Raw genomic sequence first — 18,970 nt, 5'->3', positions numbered from 1 at the left:
CTGGCAAGTCTGAGTGTATAGATTATCAAATAATTTAAACTTTACAAACATATGTCATTTGAAATGAAGAAAGCACATTAATTTTCTTTCTCGCATAATAAATTAAGTACTGAACATAATTTTCAAGTCATACAAACCTAATGAATAAGTGATATTAAGGAGAAGATATGATGGCAAATCTTCTGTATATATTACAACAGCATCAAAGCCTGCTTTTTTAGCATTCTTGATCTGAAAAACAAAACAAGAGCTTCAAAAAAACATTAATTTCATCAACATAGCTGATGCCAACAACAATTCTTTTAATCAAATTTTACCAATAGCTACAAACAAATTCTACAAAGCATAAACTAGAATTAACTTATGTGTGCAAAATCAACAACTATTCTTGAAATTGGATGAGCAGCACATTACACCAAGAAATTTGCAGCAGCCATATTGTTCATATGATCACAAGAATTGCTAAAAATTATTGAGATCTGGGTTTAGGTGTAGCATATATTTCAACTAATTCAATGAGACATGCAATTCAAGATATACAGCAATGGAAATCTCTTATCTATTTAAGAAAGGAAGCAATCCTAGTAATTAATGAATGTTATTACTCCATTAATTTCACTTTAATGCTGAGTAAATATTTATAAATTTAGGTGATCAAGCTGGTATTACAAAATCAGCATTAAGCAAGAATACTCAAATGTTAGTTTAGCATTGTCAATGAGTTTATTTCTATTAAAAAATCTTGGTCTAATTTTGAAGTGCATTTTCAGATTTCATGAAAACATTTTAAAGATAAAGCAGAATTTTTGTAAGATGAAAGTGACAGCCATTTGACCATCAATCATTCTGGCACAGACATCTCAACAAAGCAATCTTATGGTCTGCCCTCTACTCTTTTTAATTAGGTCACATCTCTTCTCTTTGGTCATTCACTGTATGCAACAGTGCATGGTGTTTTCTCTCTCTCTTCAAATTTCTCTACTAATGTGTATGACTTTAAATTTTTCAGGAAATGACCACGTATATTAAAATATTAATTAAAACACGCCAATCAATACCTTCCAATATTTTGGCAATGTTACATTGTCGTCTTTTGGGAACATAAAACTATGATATGTGCATGCAGGCACTAACAATGAGCAAATGAGGCTGAAGAAGGCAACTGGAGTTGGTCCTAAAGGTGCCCCCTAGCAGACAAAATTGGGTTGTCTTGGCTGTTGGGCTGATGTTCTAAGGATGCAAGCTTCCCAAATTTGGGAAGTTTTTTTTTTTTTTTTTTTTTAGAGCTGAGGCTGTAAAGTTTATCTACAAGAACTACTAATGTGTAGATGTTCTTCAGGACGTTATATATATGATGACCTCATGCATGAAGGATCACAGAAACTATAACACGACAGTACTATGTGTATGGGTAAGTGATTAAGGAGAAAGAAGTAGCCTGCTAATTTGTTTCTTAAAGAGTTAGATGTTGTATGTATGGATGTTGTATATCATGAAGAATTCTTAGAGAGGTTTTGGGTGCACTACCCCAAATGTGGAACAATATTCCAAGGTTGGTCATATCCGAGACAAAGTGTTAGGAGTTCAGAGGAAGAGAAGTAATGTTTTGAAAAGAAAACCAAGCTTTTTAGAGGCTACATATATACGTAGCCTCTAAATGCAACAAGCTAAATGTGACAGTCAGAAATTAGAACATTATCAAAAATAAGAGGGAGCAAAGTAGGACCATTCTTGTGGGTAATAAGGCAGGCCAGAGTAGTTTTTATGGTATTGAAATTTATTAAGTTGTCTCCACTTGGTTTAAGAATGATGAGGAGATCAGTGTTTAAGTCTTGGTTATTGAAGATCTTGAGACTCCTTTCATTTTAGTACTAGTTGGTTTCTGGAATGAGGAAGAATAATGAAGAGTATTGTCATCAGCAAAACTGAATAGGATTTGAAGGTCAAACGCTATTCAGTTTGAAGGTCAAATTTGGAGAGAACACCAATCACAATGACATGCAATGTACGACAAGTGAGGAAGCTGGCAATCCAATCAGAGTGCAGGAGGGAGGCCATAAGTTTGTACTTGTTCACAAGGCCTAAAGGTAAGACACGATCAAATGCTTTTGAAATACTAAGAGTGAATACAAAGGTTCACTCCAAATCTTTCCATGGCCTGTATTCAAAGGTGGTGAGATTAGCTTGAAGGTCAGTTGTAGAATTTGTTCTAATTGCAGAATCCATACTGATGATCACTAATTGATGAGTCGCCAGGTAGTGAAGAAGCTATTTGTTGATAACCCTCTCCATCACTTTTTGAAAGTACTGAGGTGAGAGCAATGGGATGATAGTTAAATGGCTGACTTCTGGCTGCCTTTTTGGGTAAAGGCTTGCTTCCATGCTGTTGGGTAGATGCCAGTAGAATATGATAGCTTATATAGGCAAAATAGGATGGATGTTAATTCTGAGAGACAAATTTTGAGCATGGATGGAGGAATATCACTGGACCAGGAGCCTTATTAATATTGAGATTGATCAAGATTTTCATGATGCCCTTCTGGTGAAAATTCAGAGAAAGCATGCAATGGGCAGTTTGTAGAAGTGTGAGAGTAATTTGCCTTGGTGGTCCAAGTAAAAGTTGGAGGGAAAAAAACTGATGCTGAGAGGATTGCCTTTTTCTTGGGCAAGGTTACCGTAGTACTATCAAGATACATGAGAGGTGAGAACAGGGAAGAGCAGAAGTTACACTCTTAGCAAGGTACCAGAAGGCTTGACTGCTAGCTAAGTGGGAAGCAATTTACTGCATTTCATTCTTATGAAGTCTGCTTGGAATTGTTGATAATATTTTCACACTTGTTTCAGTTTGTAAGCTGAATGAGAAGCTGGACTTTTTAATTTAAGCCACTGAACATATGCTGCATTTTTATCATAAACTGCATAGGTGCATTTTTATGAGAAGCAGGACTTGGATATGGGTCAAGTTTGCAGTGGAGAAGGGAATGAAGGCCCTTATTCCAGTGAGGATTATTTCAGTTATTAGTTCAGTACAGATGTTATCAGGAGAGAGAGAGAGCAGAAATAGTAATCTGATCATGGAAAATATGCATAAAAATTATGGATGTCAGACCAGTTGCCACAATTGTAGTGCCATAGGGTACAAGATAGATTGGCTGGGAGGAGGACAAACTGTAGAGAAGGAGACTTGAATAAGATTGTGGTCAGAGTTGTCAAGAGGAGAGCAGACATCCAGAAATCTCTTGGAAATTCCTGGATATTTGGAGAGAGAGAGAGAGTTTATTCTGGTTGGAAGGTTAACTATTTGTGATAGGTCATGAGTGATAGCAAATGATTCAGCTTCCCTCCTGGCCTGATCTGTGAAGTTGGAATTGGGTAGAAAATTTTGTGTTATGGATGTTAAAGTCCCATAGGAAGACAATCTCACAATTTGGGTAATTAGTTTGTAAGCAATCAAATTTTTATTGATAAGTAGTCAAAAAAGGGCAGCATGGTTATCTGAGTCAGCGAAGTGGTAAAGGAAACAAATGAAAGTTATAAAGGGAAGTAAGGAAATCTAGAGGTAGAGCAGATCAAAAAGCAGAGATTTCAGATTGGATAGTCTTTGGCAATGGATATCAGATTTTATAAGAGAACATGTAAAATGTGAACTTTTGCAAAAAGTTCTGTATGACACGTTACAGAACCCCAATTGGCATCCTATAGCATATAGGATGCCAATTGGGGCTCTTAGGAAAAGGATACCAAGTTTTGACGTCTGAAATAGTGGCAGCATGTTTGTATTGATGCCTCGAATGTTGATGAAATGAATATTATTATTATTCAGAGAGACCCTCCAGAGAGTCAGGGACTCATCAAGGGAGGTCAAATTATTTGTACCAGCTGTCATACCTGTTGTTGAATTCACTCACACTACTTGCACACATCATATCTAGTGGCAATCCATTTCAATTATGCACCATTATGACAGAAAAATCTATCCCTCACCCCCTTCTTAGCAGCATTCATTCTCAGCTTCCAAGAATGCCCTCTTCTCCTTTCCCCACCCTCCATAAAATGAAAAATTTGATCAATTGAAATCCTGTATGACCCTTTCAGATGTATGTAAGTCTCAATCATATCACCCCTCTTTCTCCTGTTTGATAGTGTCTGCAGTCAAAATATTCTCAATGTCTTCATAATCAGTATTCTACAATCCTGATATCATTTTTGAGACATTCTCTCTCTCCTTTGCACTTTCTCCACTGTATCAGAATCACCATGGAAACCAAGAGACCAGACTTACATGCAATAGTCCAAGTGAGATCTTATCATGGTCTTGTAAAGAGGCAAAATAACATTCTTATCACTATATGTGAACGTTTGTTTCAGCATTGCCATTATCTTTTGAGTTGTACTTGCAATCTTTGCTACATGGCACCTAACTTCAACTTCCTATCTACTAACACCCCAAGATCCCTAGCCTCACCAGTTTCTTCTAGCATAATCCTACAAATATAATATGACATCAGATATCTAATCACACCAAACTGCATGATTTTACATTCATTAACATCCATTTTCATATACCCACAATTCCAACCTATTCAAATCATTCTGAAGGTACTGCATATCAGCAGCATTCCTGATTACCCCACCTATCTTTGCATCATCAGCAAATAGTTGTCTGTTGCCTGTCAAATCCATCCTGATATCATTAATGTATAGATTGGATAACAGTGGACCAAGCACTGATCCTTGTGGTATACTACTGGTTACCTTAAATCTTGCAGACTCACTTCCCCCATATACCACTTTTTGATATGTCAGTCAGCCATCCTCTAATCCACACTAATATTTTATAATCCAAACGCATATTCTCCAATCTATGCAACAGTCTACCATGCTGTATTCTGTCAAAAGCCTTAGCAAAATCCAAAAGTATCATGGTGTATCCATTCCCTTTGTCTAGTTCAATGGTAACATCATTATAGAATGTGAGCAAGTTTCTAAAACATGACCTTCCCTTAGAAAACCCATGATGTTCATTGCAAAGTAGAAATTAACTGTCAAGCCATTTCTGAATGTGAGCCCTAACTAATTTTTTCCAAATCTTCACCACCACTACTTGAGATACTGATTGGTCGATAGCTGGAAACGCCAGTCTTTGCATCATCCTTGTTCAATGGAAATACCATACATTCTTTCCATTCCTGCAGAATCTTCCCTGTTCTGAGACTCATATTGTACCAGGTCAAAGGAATAGCCAGTTCAGCTGAACACGCTTTTAGCACACATGATGATATCCCATCAGTTCCTATTGCCGAATTGTTATTCAGTTTGTGCAACAGCTTTAATACCTCGTCTTCATATACTAGTTTCTTCATCCAGTAAAGAGGTAGCAACAAGCTCAATGTTGCATACACCAGGTTAACAGTTTTTAGCAAAATAGGCACTCATTAGTTGAACAACCTCTTCTGCATCTGTCACCCTCAAGTTATCTACATTTAGAAGAGTTATTCTTTCATATTCATTCTTTCTTTTACTTGCAGCATATTGATAGATTTCTTGTGAGCTGTCTTTAGCACACAGAGCCAGACTTAGCTTTCCATACAACAGTTGCGACTCTTCTAGCCTGCTGCTTATAATTTTCATAACACACATCATCTTGATGTACACAGTATTCTTTCCACAGCATCCATTTCTCATGAATCTCTTGTTGAATAAGATTACACATCCATTCAACTCCTACCCTATTTATTCTTTGAACTCTCGGGACACATTCTGATATTGAATCTTTAAGTATTTTTTAAATGCTTCCCATGCACTGTCGATATTCTTCCCATCCAGCAACTGATCCCATTCCACTGAAATCAGTATACTCTTCAGTTGGTCATAATTTCCTGCTTTGTAGTTTTCAGCAATTAACCATTTCTGAATGAAACATTTATAAACTCAGTCACTTCCCAAGTGAGTACTGCATGATCACTGTCACTGACAGCAGGTAGAAATGCCCTCTGATACTAAAATCAAATCTGAAACTCTTTGAACCTCTAGTTCCTTCTGTCATATGCTGTTTGAGGAAGCTGTCTTGCAACAGATCAATAAATTCATTTTCATTCTTCTCATGAGATTTTACTGCTACCCAATCAATATTTGGATAAATAAAATCTCACATTATGATTACTCTTTTAACGCCCATCTTTTCTATTTGGTGATGCATTTCTTCATCACAAGCAACCAATCCTTCATGTCTGTAACAACACCCAACTATCTTGTTAAATTCAACCTCACACCAGAAGACTTCAAGCTCGTTGCCACATGAAATACTGTTGCTAGTACTACAATCACAGGTCTCAACACTAATTGGATTCAAGTCATCCAATATCATTAGTAGCACATCCCCTTCCTCTCCTATCCTGTCTATCATTCCTAAAAATACTGTACCCTTTACACTCGATACCAGTTAGTATGTCTGATTCTGATAGCCAAGTCTCACTAATGCCTACGATCTGAGGTCCCAACATATTGACCAAGGCAACAAACTCTACCTGTTTGTTTCTGATAATCCTACCATTCGTGGTAATCTGCCTGCATGTTCTTTTGTATACCCTAGTCTGCAGTCTGCATGACACAGTTGGAAAATCAAAATAATGCTCATTCCAGTCATTAGCACAATTATGTAACATTGTAGCTCTTGCACTCATATTCTCGCTATTCCTTCCATTATAATTTAGTTTTCCTGACTCTGTGTTAGGTCTCATATAAATTATTAGTTTTTCAAGACTTCTGATACCAAACACATTCAGGTGTAGGCTGTCCCTCTTATACAAATCCAATATTCCCTCAAACTCACTCTAGACATCCCAAAACTCACATCCATTCCTTCTACAGTGTTTTGAATTGGAAGAAATTTTGGCATTATTTTTTGGAGGGGTGGTATATTTATTTATTATTTTTTCCAATTTTTGGTTCTATTTTTCATGTTTTTTTGTTATTGTTTATGGAAGTTTTTTTTTGTATCTGCAGTTAAAAGGCTAGTACAGGTAACCCTCGTATAACGCGGGCTACAAATTGTAGTAACCCTTGTTCAACACGGTACTTATACAATGCGGTTTTGACAAAAACAGTCTAGAAATTGTAGTAACCCTTTATCTTTTCATATAGTTTTCACCGTGCGACTTAAAAATCAAATTTTATTTTAGTTAAATTTGTGTCTGCCTGTATCACACAAATAATTATAAGTAGCAAATTTAAATTAAGGGAAACACCCTTTAGCATGCATGTATGTCAACTGTATACCATATAAAGTGTTTATTGTTGAAAACTGTCTTCGTTTTCTGCCAAGAAAGCGCATTAAAAATCATAGGGGTTAACGCAAGCTGAGCACTTTATTTTCTGGTGAGTTACATACATAATTAATATGTAATTCTTTTCTATGTAAAAAAATTATTTTTATAGTAATGGCCACAAATTGCATTGAAAGGGAAAAAAATGAATATTGAAAAGAAAATTCGTCTCGAAGAAAAAAAATTAAAATCATGGATCGGTTGAAAAATGGAGAAAAACCAGTTGTGTAAGTAAGGACTTTGAATTTAAATGAATAAACAATTCGAACAATCAAACAAAATGAACATAAAATCCGAGAAAGTGTTTACTGCTGGGTCAACTGTAAGTGCAAAGCTCGTTGCTTGTGTACGCAATTTTCTAAGAGAAAAATGAAGAAATCTCTAATGATTTGGAAAGAAGATGCACTCAAAAGAAAATTCCTTTGGATGGAAATCTTATCACACAAAAAACTCTCAAAGTTTATAAACATTTATAATGCAAACCAGGTGTCCAATGCTGATGAATCTGGGTTATATTGGAAAAAATGCCAAAACGCACCTATATTTCGCAAAAATTAAAGATCAGCTCCTGGATTCAAAGTTTCCAAAGACAGAATTACTCTACTGTTTTGTAGTAATGCATCAGGTGATTACATGACAAAACTAATGTTTATTAACCAATCCTCAAATCCTCGTGCTATAAAAGATTAAAATATGTACTTATTTTTATTTTGCCTAAAACATTTATGCATTACGTGCAATGAAGCTTAATTACAATTTGTAATTTTTATAATTTTATACTATGTATTTGTGTCATAGTTTATATATTTTCTTAACTTACATGAATTACCTGAATTAAATAAAAATATATTTTTGTTGGATGTCATTGTTGTTTATATGGGGTGCTTAAGGGTTAAAGCTGTATAACTGAGAGGAGACCTCCACATAGCCTTTAAAGGAATGCGGAGAACCGACCAGGGCTTCTGACCTAATGTCCAATCCTCACCTTCTCGTGGTGCACCCTGTTGGTATCTACATGGATACTGAACGAACGAGGTTGGGCTGGCAATTTGGGATTTAGACGACCAAATTGTATTCTTATTGGTTAAACCAAAATAAAAAATGATGGTACAACATGACGAAATTTCATGCCAGCTGGTGCATCGCCCGGTTAAACGGGGCCCCTGTTGTTTTCGCCAGGGAACCAGGGCTAACAGCAAAAAGTCAGCCTACTGGAAAAAATCTGAAAACACACCCCAACTCAACATCACCAGAGTTAAAGATCGGTACTATCAACATAAGAAGCCTGAATGGCAAAGATATGGAGCTAACTGAAACAAAAAAGACAAATACTTCTGAGCAATAAATACAAAATGTTATATTCAGGCAATGACAATCAAGGAAAAGAAGGAGTAGCCATAGTATTCAACACAAAATACGAGGCTAATCTTCTTGAATGGCAGTCAGTCTCAAGTAGAGTAATGTGGGCAAATATGAGAATGAGGAACTGGACAATGAGACTTATTTGTGCCTATGGTCCCACAGAAGGTTCTTCTAAGGTAGAAGTGGAGGAATTTTTTGATGCTTTAGAAAAAGCAACTGACACAATGAAAAAGGAAAAGTTGGTTCTTGTTGGGGATCTAAATAGAGTAGGAAATGATTGTGAGACATACAAAAATATTTTGGGAAAATTTGGAGAAAGGAGCAAAGCTAATAATACTGGCAAATATCTGTTGGATTTCTGCTCAGGACATGGACTGGTTATTACTAACACCATGTTCCAACATAAAAATGTGCACAAATTCACATGGAGAGAAGAGGCAAGGAATAAGAAAAGTTTCATTGACTATGTTATTGCTGATAGTGATGTTTTCTCCCTGGTGCAGGACACCAGAGTGGTGTACAGAGGATTTGAAATTGGAAGTGATCACTATTTAATCTTGAGCAGGATAAAATTAAATTTCATATTGAAAAGAATAACATGTAAGAAAGTTTTAAAGCGAATAAAAGTTGAGCAGCTCTCAGATGTGAACTGTACACTAAAATACACAAAGATTATTGAAGAAAAAATGAAAGAGTTTAAGAACAGGAATCAAACCTTGGAGATTCAGTGGCAAGCCTTGAAAAAAGCCCTGACTGACCCAGCTAGAGAGGTATGTGGTGAAGTTGTCTGCAAGGATAGAAAAATTAGAACTCCATGGTGGAGTCCTAATTTTTTAATTTTCTAATCAAAAGTTCCTGGCAAATAAGTCAGCTTGTGCTCTTAGAGAATACAGAGACAAATGCAAGAATGCTAAACAAAAGTCATGGGAGGGCTTTGGCAAGAATATAGAAAATAAATATCATGAAAACAGAAGAAAGAGATATCCTTGAAGTATGGAGTAATTACTTTGAAAAACTGCTAAATGAAACAAGCAGTGATGACAGCACAGTGGTAAAAAACACTGTCCAGGCATGCAGTCAGGAATACATATCCATACTTGAAGTAGAAAAAGCCATCAAAGGCTTAAAATGTGGAAAGGCAGCAGGAGTAGATGATATTCGACCAGAAATGCTGAAGTATGGTGGTATAAACGTTTTACAGTGGCTGCACTGTATAGTTCAGAAAGCCTGCACAGAGGAACGAATTCCCGATGATTGGAGTAGAGCTCTCATAGTACCCATATATAAAAAGGGAAATAAAACTGAATGTGAGAATTACAGAGGTATTTCCCTACTAAGTGTTCCTGGCAAGATCTATGCAAGTATACTTGAGAAACGATTGAGAAGAATTGTGGAAGAAAAGCTGGGTGAAGAACAAGCTGGATTCAGGCCAAATAGAGGCTGTCAGGATCAGATCTTCACTTTACGACAAATAGTCGAGAAAGCATGGGAATATAACAAAGATCTGTATTTAAGTTTTGTCGATTAGGAAAAGGCATATGACAAGGTGCCAAGAGAGAAGCTATTCAATACGCTGCAGTTATATGGTGTCAATGGGGCATTATATCAAGCAATACTTAGTCATTATTTGAGTTGCAAGTTAGAATTGAAGGAAGTACAGGAAGATGGTTTAATGTTAAATCTGGTGTGAGACAAGGATGTACATTATCCCCTCTGTTATTCATTATCTATATGGATCACATTATGAAGGAAAGTGGTATTAAACATGATATCAAAATTGGAGATGTTAATGTCAGCCCTTTGCTTTATGCAGATGATGTTATACTTCTAAATAAATCCGCTACAAGTCTGCAAGATTCTCTGACTAAATTGAATAACTGTTGTAATAGATATGGTATGAAGGTCAGCAATAAAAAGACAAAGACAATGAAAATAAGCAGAATCATTGAAAATTTCAACTGTGTTGTGAATGGAGAACCTGTGGAATAAGTAAAATATTTCAGCTACTTAGGCCTGATTTTTAGTGAAGATGGTAAATTAAATATAGAAATAGACAACAGAATCAGCAAAGCTGGTATGGCGGGAAGTCAACTGAATAAATTCATATGGAATAAGAGAGAAATTAGTCGGAACACTAAATTAGCTGTATACAAGACAGTGTTCAAACCAGTTTTAACTTATGGATCTGAGAGCTGGGTCAGAAGTAAAACACTTGACCAAAGATTAGAGACTGCAGATATGAGAGTCCTGAGAAAGATTAGAGGCGTGAACAGATGGCATCAATGGCAATGTCATATTAAAAACGAGGATATTAATAAAGAACTTGACATTGTCAGCATCCAGGAATGCATTAGCAGCTAATCTCAGGTGGTATGGTCACTTACATAGAATGGGAGAGAAAAGATTAGCAAAACAAGTGTTCTCTGCCAGGTTGGCAGGAAAACCACCCAGAGGAAGACCAAGATATAAGTGGATTGATACGGTACAAAGTGCCTTCAACGATAGAAAGATAAGATCTGATAATGTTGGAGTCTTGACAAATAACAGACTGATTTGGAGGAAAATTGTAGATAGGAAGTTAGTAATGACATAATTTTTTCATGTAGTACTATCATATCCTGTACACCCCTTGAGGGTACACGTCAGGAATTTGATGATTTCGGAACATATCCCTACTTTTTTGTATGTGATCTGAGTCTCGCATAATGCGATTTATATAACGCGGCATTTCTATCTATGGAACCTAACATACGCGTTATACGAGGATTACCTGTATTTGTATGATTCTTTCATGTTAGATTGTTGATTAAGGAAACAAATGGCAGGGGCATGACCTGTGTACATAACTCACTAACAGAGAGTGTCCAGACTTCCACATCTAAGTGTAACCCCAGATAATGCTCCCTACATATCATTAACTCAGTCTCCTACTGGGCACAACCCTGCAGAGTTAGTGGCAGATATTTTATAGCCCATCAGGAAGCCTTCTACAGATATGTTACCACTGAGTTCGTTCCTACCAGATAGGCACCCAGCCTGCAAAAAACTGTTTTACTGCTGTAACCTCAAACACAGCAGAAACTGGCTCCTAGTTGATTAATAATAATTATTATTATTTGCGACACCTCCAAGGAGTCCATAGACTCATCGCGGGAGGAGACCCACTATACAGCTCTCCATCTTTACCACTACAATCATCCACTGTACAACCAAACATCTACATCAACGCCATTCACTGGCCTCCACCACAACTTGTATTTTTTTGTCTGTAAATTGCGTGTGTTCTGAAAGGCCCATTTTGTCTGTATGCGGGATGAAAAAATCCAGCTACCTGCGTATGAGATCGGTTAACTTACCTTCGATTGAAAAAGTCCATATATAGATTCCTCCCACCACGACAAGAATCGAACTTAGGCCTTTTCCAATCAAAGGAAGCAATGTACCGTCATTCTTCCACTTGCACTATGGAGGCACTTTTTTTTAATGATAATGGCATGTTAATAAGCATGCCCACTTATTATCAATCGCCCTCTTCATTCTATATATAAATTACCTCCTGTCACTGATCTCAAATCCTACTTATAGTTTTGCTGATGAAACCACTCTCCATTCCTCCTACACATCCACATACAACCACAAATTTTGCAGTGCTCAAACATCCCATGCTTTTAAGATATTTACAACCAAACTAGTGCTAAAGATCTCCATACTATCATTCAACGGGGTGATGACAACCTAGTATCTTAAAAAAACATAGTTCTTCTCCCTTTACCTTTGATAATACTCAGCTCAATAACCAGACTAGATGTCTCTTCTTGGATAAACACATACTTCTAGCTTGTCCTGGCACAGACACATCATTTCTATAGTATCCGCTTTCTTCAAAAAGTTTGACATTCTTTTTTTTTTTAATGTACTTTTCATCTGTCCAGCTACTAACTGTACTAATCTCCTAACCTCAAAATAGTATCCTCACATTTAGAATAATGCACTGAAAACCTCTCTAAAAATCCAAAAGAGTAGTTCAGCTACTTATGCCCCCCCCACTTCTTTCCCACTCACGTTTCACAGATGGCTGCTTTCTGCATCGTCTTTTCTATACAAACTTCCATGGGCACTGTTTAGCAGATCTGGAATCCAACATTGCCCATTTCTGTTAAACCTACAACAGCAAAGCATACCACCATTTCTGCTAAACTGATAATAGCATTGCAGAACATCCATTTAGAGTTTAACTGCTAAACCACCAATCCTGCTACTCCCAATCAGCTTTCATTCCACCCACCACTGCTTTCTGGAACAGTCTTCTCCCTGAAGTATTTGCCCGACTACATTTTAGAGCTCTTCAGAAAAGACTAAATTACTTCTCTGTTAATGCCACTCTACACATGGCATCAATCTGGTATGAATTCTGCAACCTCTTGTGGATGTGAATGGAAAAAACTATATAAGATGGAGCTGTGAATAATAGTACTCTAATTTTATAAAATAAATAAATACTGCTACTACTAATATACTAATATTACTAATAATAAATTGTTTGTTACATGACAATTTAAAAATATTCACTGGTTTCAAAGTTATTTTATAGCATTAGATTATAATAATACAGGCAACTCCATGGAGTCTGAAGACTCATCACGGGAGACCCAATCTATCCACACAATCTGAAATGGTGGTATGCTATCATACCTCTCCTTGAACCTATTAACAGAAAAAGCACTCACAACTGGCAACCATCACTCTCCAAGCAAAAAATCTAGTCCACACACTCCACCTTTATTCAACTTCCAGGGATGACCCCTTGTTCGAGTCCCTCTAGCCAAATGCTGAAACAATCCCCTGCATCTATCCTATAAAACCCTTCAAGCAACTTAAATGTTTCTATCACATCCCCTCTTTTACTCCTATCAACCAACTTCAGCAATCCATATACCTAAAATCTATCCTCATAGGGCATATTCCACAGGCCACTCGCCTCTGAATCCTCTCCACCGCTTCCACATCCACAAGAAACCCAGGGGACCAGACTTGATCACAGTAATCCAGATGTGGGCATATCATGGCCTTATAAAGAGGAATTACAACTTCCTTATCTCTACTTGTTAATGTGTTCTTCATTAGCCAAGTAATGTTATGTGCTACCTCAGCAATATGTCCTCTAAACTTTAACTCTCTGTCGACTACCACCTTTAAATCTCTAGCTTCACATATTTCCTGAAGTACAGTACAACAGTACGTACCATCAATGTGATAAATGGCTTGTAATCTATTTATCTCAAAGTGCATAACTTTACATTTCTCTATATTAAACTGACACCCATTATCTTTTGCCCATACTGACAGCCTATTTAAATCATCCTGCAAACTTTCCACATCGCCTCTACCTAATTTTGCATCATCAGCAAACTGAATATTTCCTTTCAGGTTATTTCTTATATCATTTATCTACAAATTAAACAGCAATGGTCCCAGCACAGAACCTTGTGGCACACCACTAGTCACCTGCTTTCACCTTGATTCTGCATCTCCATATACCACTTTTTGATATCTATCCAGCAGCCACCCTCTTATCCACTTAACCAGTCATATCCATCCCCATTTTTTCTGATTTGTGTAACACTGTTTCATGTGGTATTCAGTCAAATACCTTTGCAAAATTGTCGTGTAGCCATTTCCTTTATCCAAATCAGCTGTTACTTTATTATAAAAAGTTAGCAAATAAAGCCATGTTGACCCTCATACAGTATATTTTTTTTTTTATCTACCCATTCTAGAATTCTCTTTTTTTAACAATTTTTCTAATACTTTTCCCATCACACCTGAGATACCGATTGGTCTATAAATTGCTACTGTAGTCTTCGAACCTCCCTTATGCAAAGGAATAATTTTGCCCTTTTTGAACTCCATTGGACCTCTACCAGAGCTGAGACTTTAACAGCTTAGTCAAAGGAACTGCCAGTTATCTTTCACATTCTCGCAAAACCCTAGCTGATATCCCACCTAATCCCACAGCTGTGTTTATTTCCATTGAGATTCTGTAATATCATAAGGACCTCCAATTCATTCATCTCTGTTCCCACATTAGTGTCTGTCACATAGGTAATAGCAGTAACTTCACTAGGAAGACATTTACTTTCAAACTGGTCACTCAGTAACTCAACTATTTTATCCGCTTCTGTCTCCTCGTGACCATCTTCACTCGTTAAGGTTAATCTTCCATGGCCATTCTTCTTCTTACTTGCCACATAACGAAAGAACTCTTTGGGATTTCCTTTGACCTGCTTGGGTAAATTCTTCTCATAATCTGATTTTTGCCTTCCTTACCATGCTGTTCACCTTTCTTGCCTGAGTCTTGTACTGTTCATGAGTTTGCTGGTACCTTCCTTTCTCTCAATATACCTCCCATGGCATTTTTTTCTTCTGCAGCTCATGCTTAATGATATTACTCATCCATCTAACTCCTAGCCGATTAACTCTCCTTATCCGAGGTATACAATTTAATACTGCTTCCTCTAGATGACCCTTAACTATACCCCATGCACTACTAAGATCCTTACCCTGTAGTGTTTTTATGCCATGATACAGATTTAAGTTTCTTACTAAGCATGTCATAATCACCTGCCTTGTAGTTCCACAAGTACCCCTTCTTGATAGAATATTCTTCATGTTTTACAATTTCTCAAGTCAAGACCGCATGGTCACTTTCGCCAATTGGAGGCAATGTTGTCAACTTGGTTACGGATAGCTTTTCTAATCCTATGACCAGGTCCAATACTCTCCCACAATGCTTCAAATGAACAGAAACTTTCCTGCCATCTCCTATTCTTTTTGGTTGCAATTCATCGCTATCATCAATAGTACTCCCCTCACCCATCCTATGTTCTCTATCTTTCCTGAAAATTCTAAACCCTTCACATTCAATCTCTGTAATTACATCATCTGCTGTTAGCCAACTAATTGATTAGTTGCAATGTTGCACTAATCAATGCCAAAAACTCACCCCTCTTGTTCCTGATACTTCTGGCATTAGTATACAAAAGCAGCAACATCCCTTTAGTTACCCACCCATCTTTACTTTCTGAATTGATTACCCTATTCAATATTTTTGCTTAAGAGATTAGATTCCTCACTTGGTCATTCTCACACTCATTTGCTTCAACCCTAATTGCTTAAGTTTCCCTGAATTCGCATGTCAGCATGCTCGGTGAACAAAGCTCTCTCCAGACATCTAACACCAAAACCATTCAAATGCAGTCCATTTGCATCGTATAAATTCTTCTTTCTGTCAAACAGAGACCACAGATCCACAAATTCTGCATCATTTCTTTTGCACAATCTACGTATAGACTAATTGGCTATCGATGCCCTCCTCCTCAGTTCGCATCTATCATAGCATTGTAGGAGACTTACAATCTTCACCTTCTTGCTCTTCAGTTTTGCCTATTTTAACAACTCCTTTACATCCTCCCTCACAGAATACTTCTCGCCTCTCAAATCATTGGTACCAACCAAGGCAATCATTTTCTTCAACTTACCTTTTTGCATCCAGATGGCATGAATTTTTGCACCCAGGAAACACAATTTTGAAATACTTTCGTTAAGTACTCCCTGATTATTGAGTCTCCGTACATAATTTTCTCCATTTTTTTCTTGTTTGTTCAGTTGGTCTTTATTATTCTTTTGGATCACCTGCTTCTTTCTTTTTTCAGCCCTGCTTAACTCTTTCCACTTCTGCAGTTTTTCCCACTTTATCCTATGCTTCTTTTTAAGCATGCTATTTCTATATTGATATCCATTTCGTTCTTCTCTATTTCCACAGCCATATGTTTTATATTATTAACATCATTTTCCATCTTATCATCAGTATTTATTGTGTTCTTGTTACCTAACAGACACTCACTTTTAAAACACTTAACATATATTCTCTCTCTCCAGTTTCAACTCCTTCCACATATTCTTTAATTTTCTTGACACATACATTTCGCATACACTGCACTGAATAATATCCCACAAATTCAAATCGCCAGACAACGTGATCTTTGCTTCCATTGTTCGTTGCATTGGTGCCATGAAGAAAATATCACAATAAATGTTATAAATATACTAATACTATAAAAAAAAACAAAAATCTACACTAATACACTATAATATTCTAATTTTCTGATGAAAAAAAAAACAAAACAGATAAAAATTGCCAATTTCACACAAGCACTAAATTACACAACCGCTCATCAGATTAAAGTTCATTGACAGAAAGAAAAGTTAGAATATCTGTAAACTTTCAGGGTTTATAGCCCTGCTTCCTGGAAACTCAGGTATTTAATATGCAGCTTAATTACATTATAATCAATAAAACTGATTATAATAAAATAAAATTATCATCAATGATGCCAATACTTAAAATAATTACATTGTTATAAAACAAATTGAAAAAACTTCTACATTAATTCAAAGAACATAAAACAGATAAATACACTGTTTCTGGACAAATAAAAATATAATCATAATTTCACACAAAAACACACTGCAACAGCCCCCCCCCCACACACACACTCCAAATTATCAACATTTATCTCACAATTAAACAATTACAAAAAAATTCAGTTTATGGTTTCATATAAAACAAACTACTATATCACCTGACAATATTCTATCTTTTTTCCCTCAATGCTTCCTCAATATTGATTTTCCTGAAACTCTGAACATCTCTCTCTCTCACACACACACACACACACACAGCTTATAAATGACAACTAAATGGAACATACAAAATTAACCCCTTCTGATATTTCACTATTTAAAGTAATAATCACAACAAACTTCTTTAAATATGACATTTACCAACATATTTTTGGTCTTGTCATGAGTCAAAACATTAGTGGTCAACACGCAAGATTTTTCCTCACCCAAGGAAAAAAGTCTTATCCCAGGTCCCCTTCTCCCCTTGGGATTTCTTAATATGGTAAACATGTAAATGAAGTTCTATGTATTGGTAATGAGAATGCCATACAAAAATTGTTAATATCTTTGAACACCTTCAACCACTTCTCTATTGAATACGAAGAAGTTAAATCTATAAATTTCTTAAATTTGATCCTAACCAAATCAGACCACAATATCAATACTATGGTATATCCCACAAATCCACCAATAATGGGAATTTCTTTCATTTCCACTCCCTATCAACCAATCTTACTGTATTAAAAGATTCATCGTACTAACAGAGTTCATTAATGCTTATGAATAGTCATCATCAATCACTGCTTTAAATCAAGAGATCATATGCCTAAAAGCTATCTTCTGCTCTTGGAAAGTTTCTCAACAATTAATAGATTATGTGATTCACACAGCCTGAAATTGTGTGCCTTCATGCAACTTAAAATTCCTATATATTCATAATATCTACAAAGCCATCAAATGCATCTTTAAATATCCTACTTACAAAAAATAAAAGCATTTACTAAAACACAAAGCCACAAAATCTCAGACTGATGTGTTATTATGGCATTGTCATTTATAAGTTTAACTTTCAATCAGGCAGCAATATTTGCTACATTGAATCCACTATCTGCTCCTTAAAGTCCAGTTTACTTGAACATCACTGAAAATGCAATGTCCCTATACCTGACCACTTTACATTCCATCATACAGAAAAACTGCAAACAAACACACTAATGTCAACAAAAGTTTTACTACTGAAATATAACTCATGCAATACATTAAACATATCCCTTAAAATTTAGAAAGTTACCATAACTGATATCCAAGAAAAAAAAAAAAAATCAAAATTACAATGCTCAGAAACTTTAACAATATGAACCAACAACATAAAAAGACCCTATCTAATCTTTCCCTCATGCAATTAAACAAAATAAATTCATTTCCTTCATGCTTACAGGGTGATCAGAATACATCATAAAAAATTATGGAGACAACTACCATGTTAGAGCAAAACTTTAGTTTCATATAAACCAAAATGAACACTCGACATTTAGAACTTCATATCAAGGTCATTCTCTGGAGCACACACATATATACAAACAAACAAGCTGCACTACAATCTACATGGTTTGCTAAAGTTACTGACCAACAGTTACAACAATTATTGGCCTGACCTCTAGTAGAAATTCTGATTAACTACCCTAATCACAACAATAATGGTGGCATAAAAATTCCAAGAATTTGGTTGGCACATACTCAGTCTACTTAGTTTCCAGCATACTTTAGGACGTGAAGCAATTTTCAGCTTTTATTGGAAACTATTCTATACCAGTTGGTTG

General features: G+C 36.1%; 1 protein-coding gene across 1 annotated transcript in view; it reads right to left on the bottom strand.

The window, feature by feature from the left end:
* The window catches only part of LOC150100499 (E3 ubiquitin-protein ligase RNF13-like), a 249,565-nt gene that overhangs the window by 124,500 nt on the left and 106,095 nt on the right, over positions 1-18,970 (bottom strand). Inside the window, exon 6 of the mRNA XM_090403100.1 lies at positions 138-231. Coding sequence (XP_090259226.1) covers positions 138-231 — 94 coding nt within the window. The remainder of the gene's footprint in view (positions 1-137; positions 232-18,970) is intronic.

This window comes from Typopeltis vanoorti, chromosome 13 (genome assembly GCF_054136105.1).
Source record: "Typopeltis vanoorti isolate ZY-2024b chromosome 13, IOZ_Tvanoo_1.0, whole genome shotgun sequence".
Taxonomy (NCBI): domain Eukaryota; kingdom Metazoa; phylum Arthropoda; class Arachnida; order Uropygi; family Thelyphonidae; genus Typopeltis; species Typopeltis vanoorti.
The sequence above is the reverse complement of the archived record's forward strand: the minus strand, read 5'-3'. Positions and strand labels throughout refer to the sequence as shown.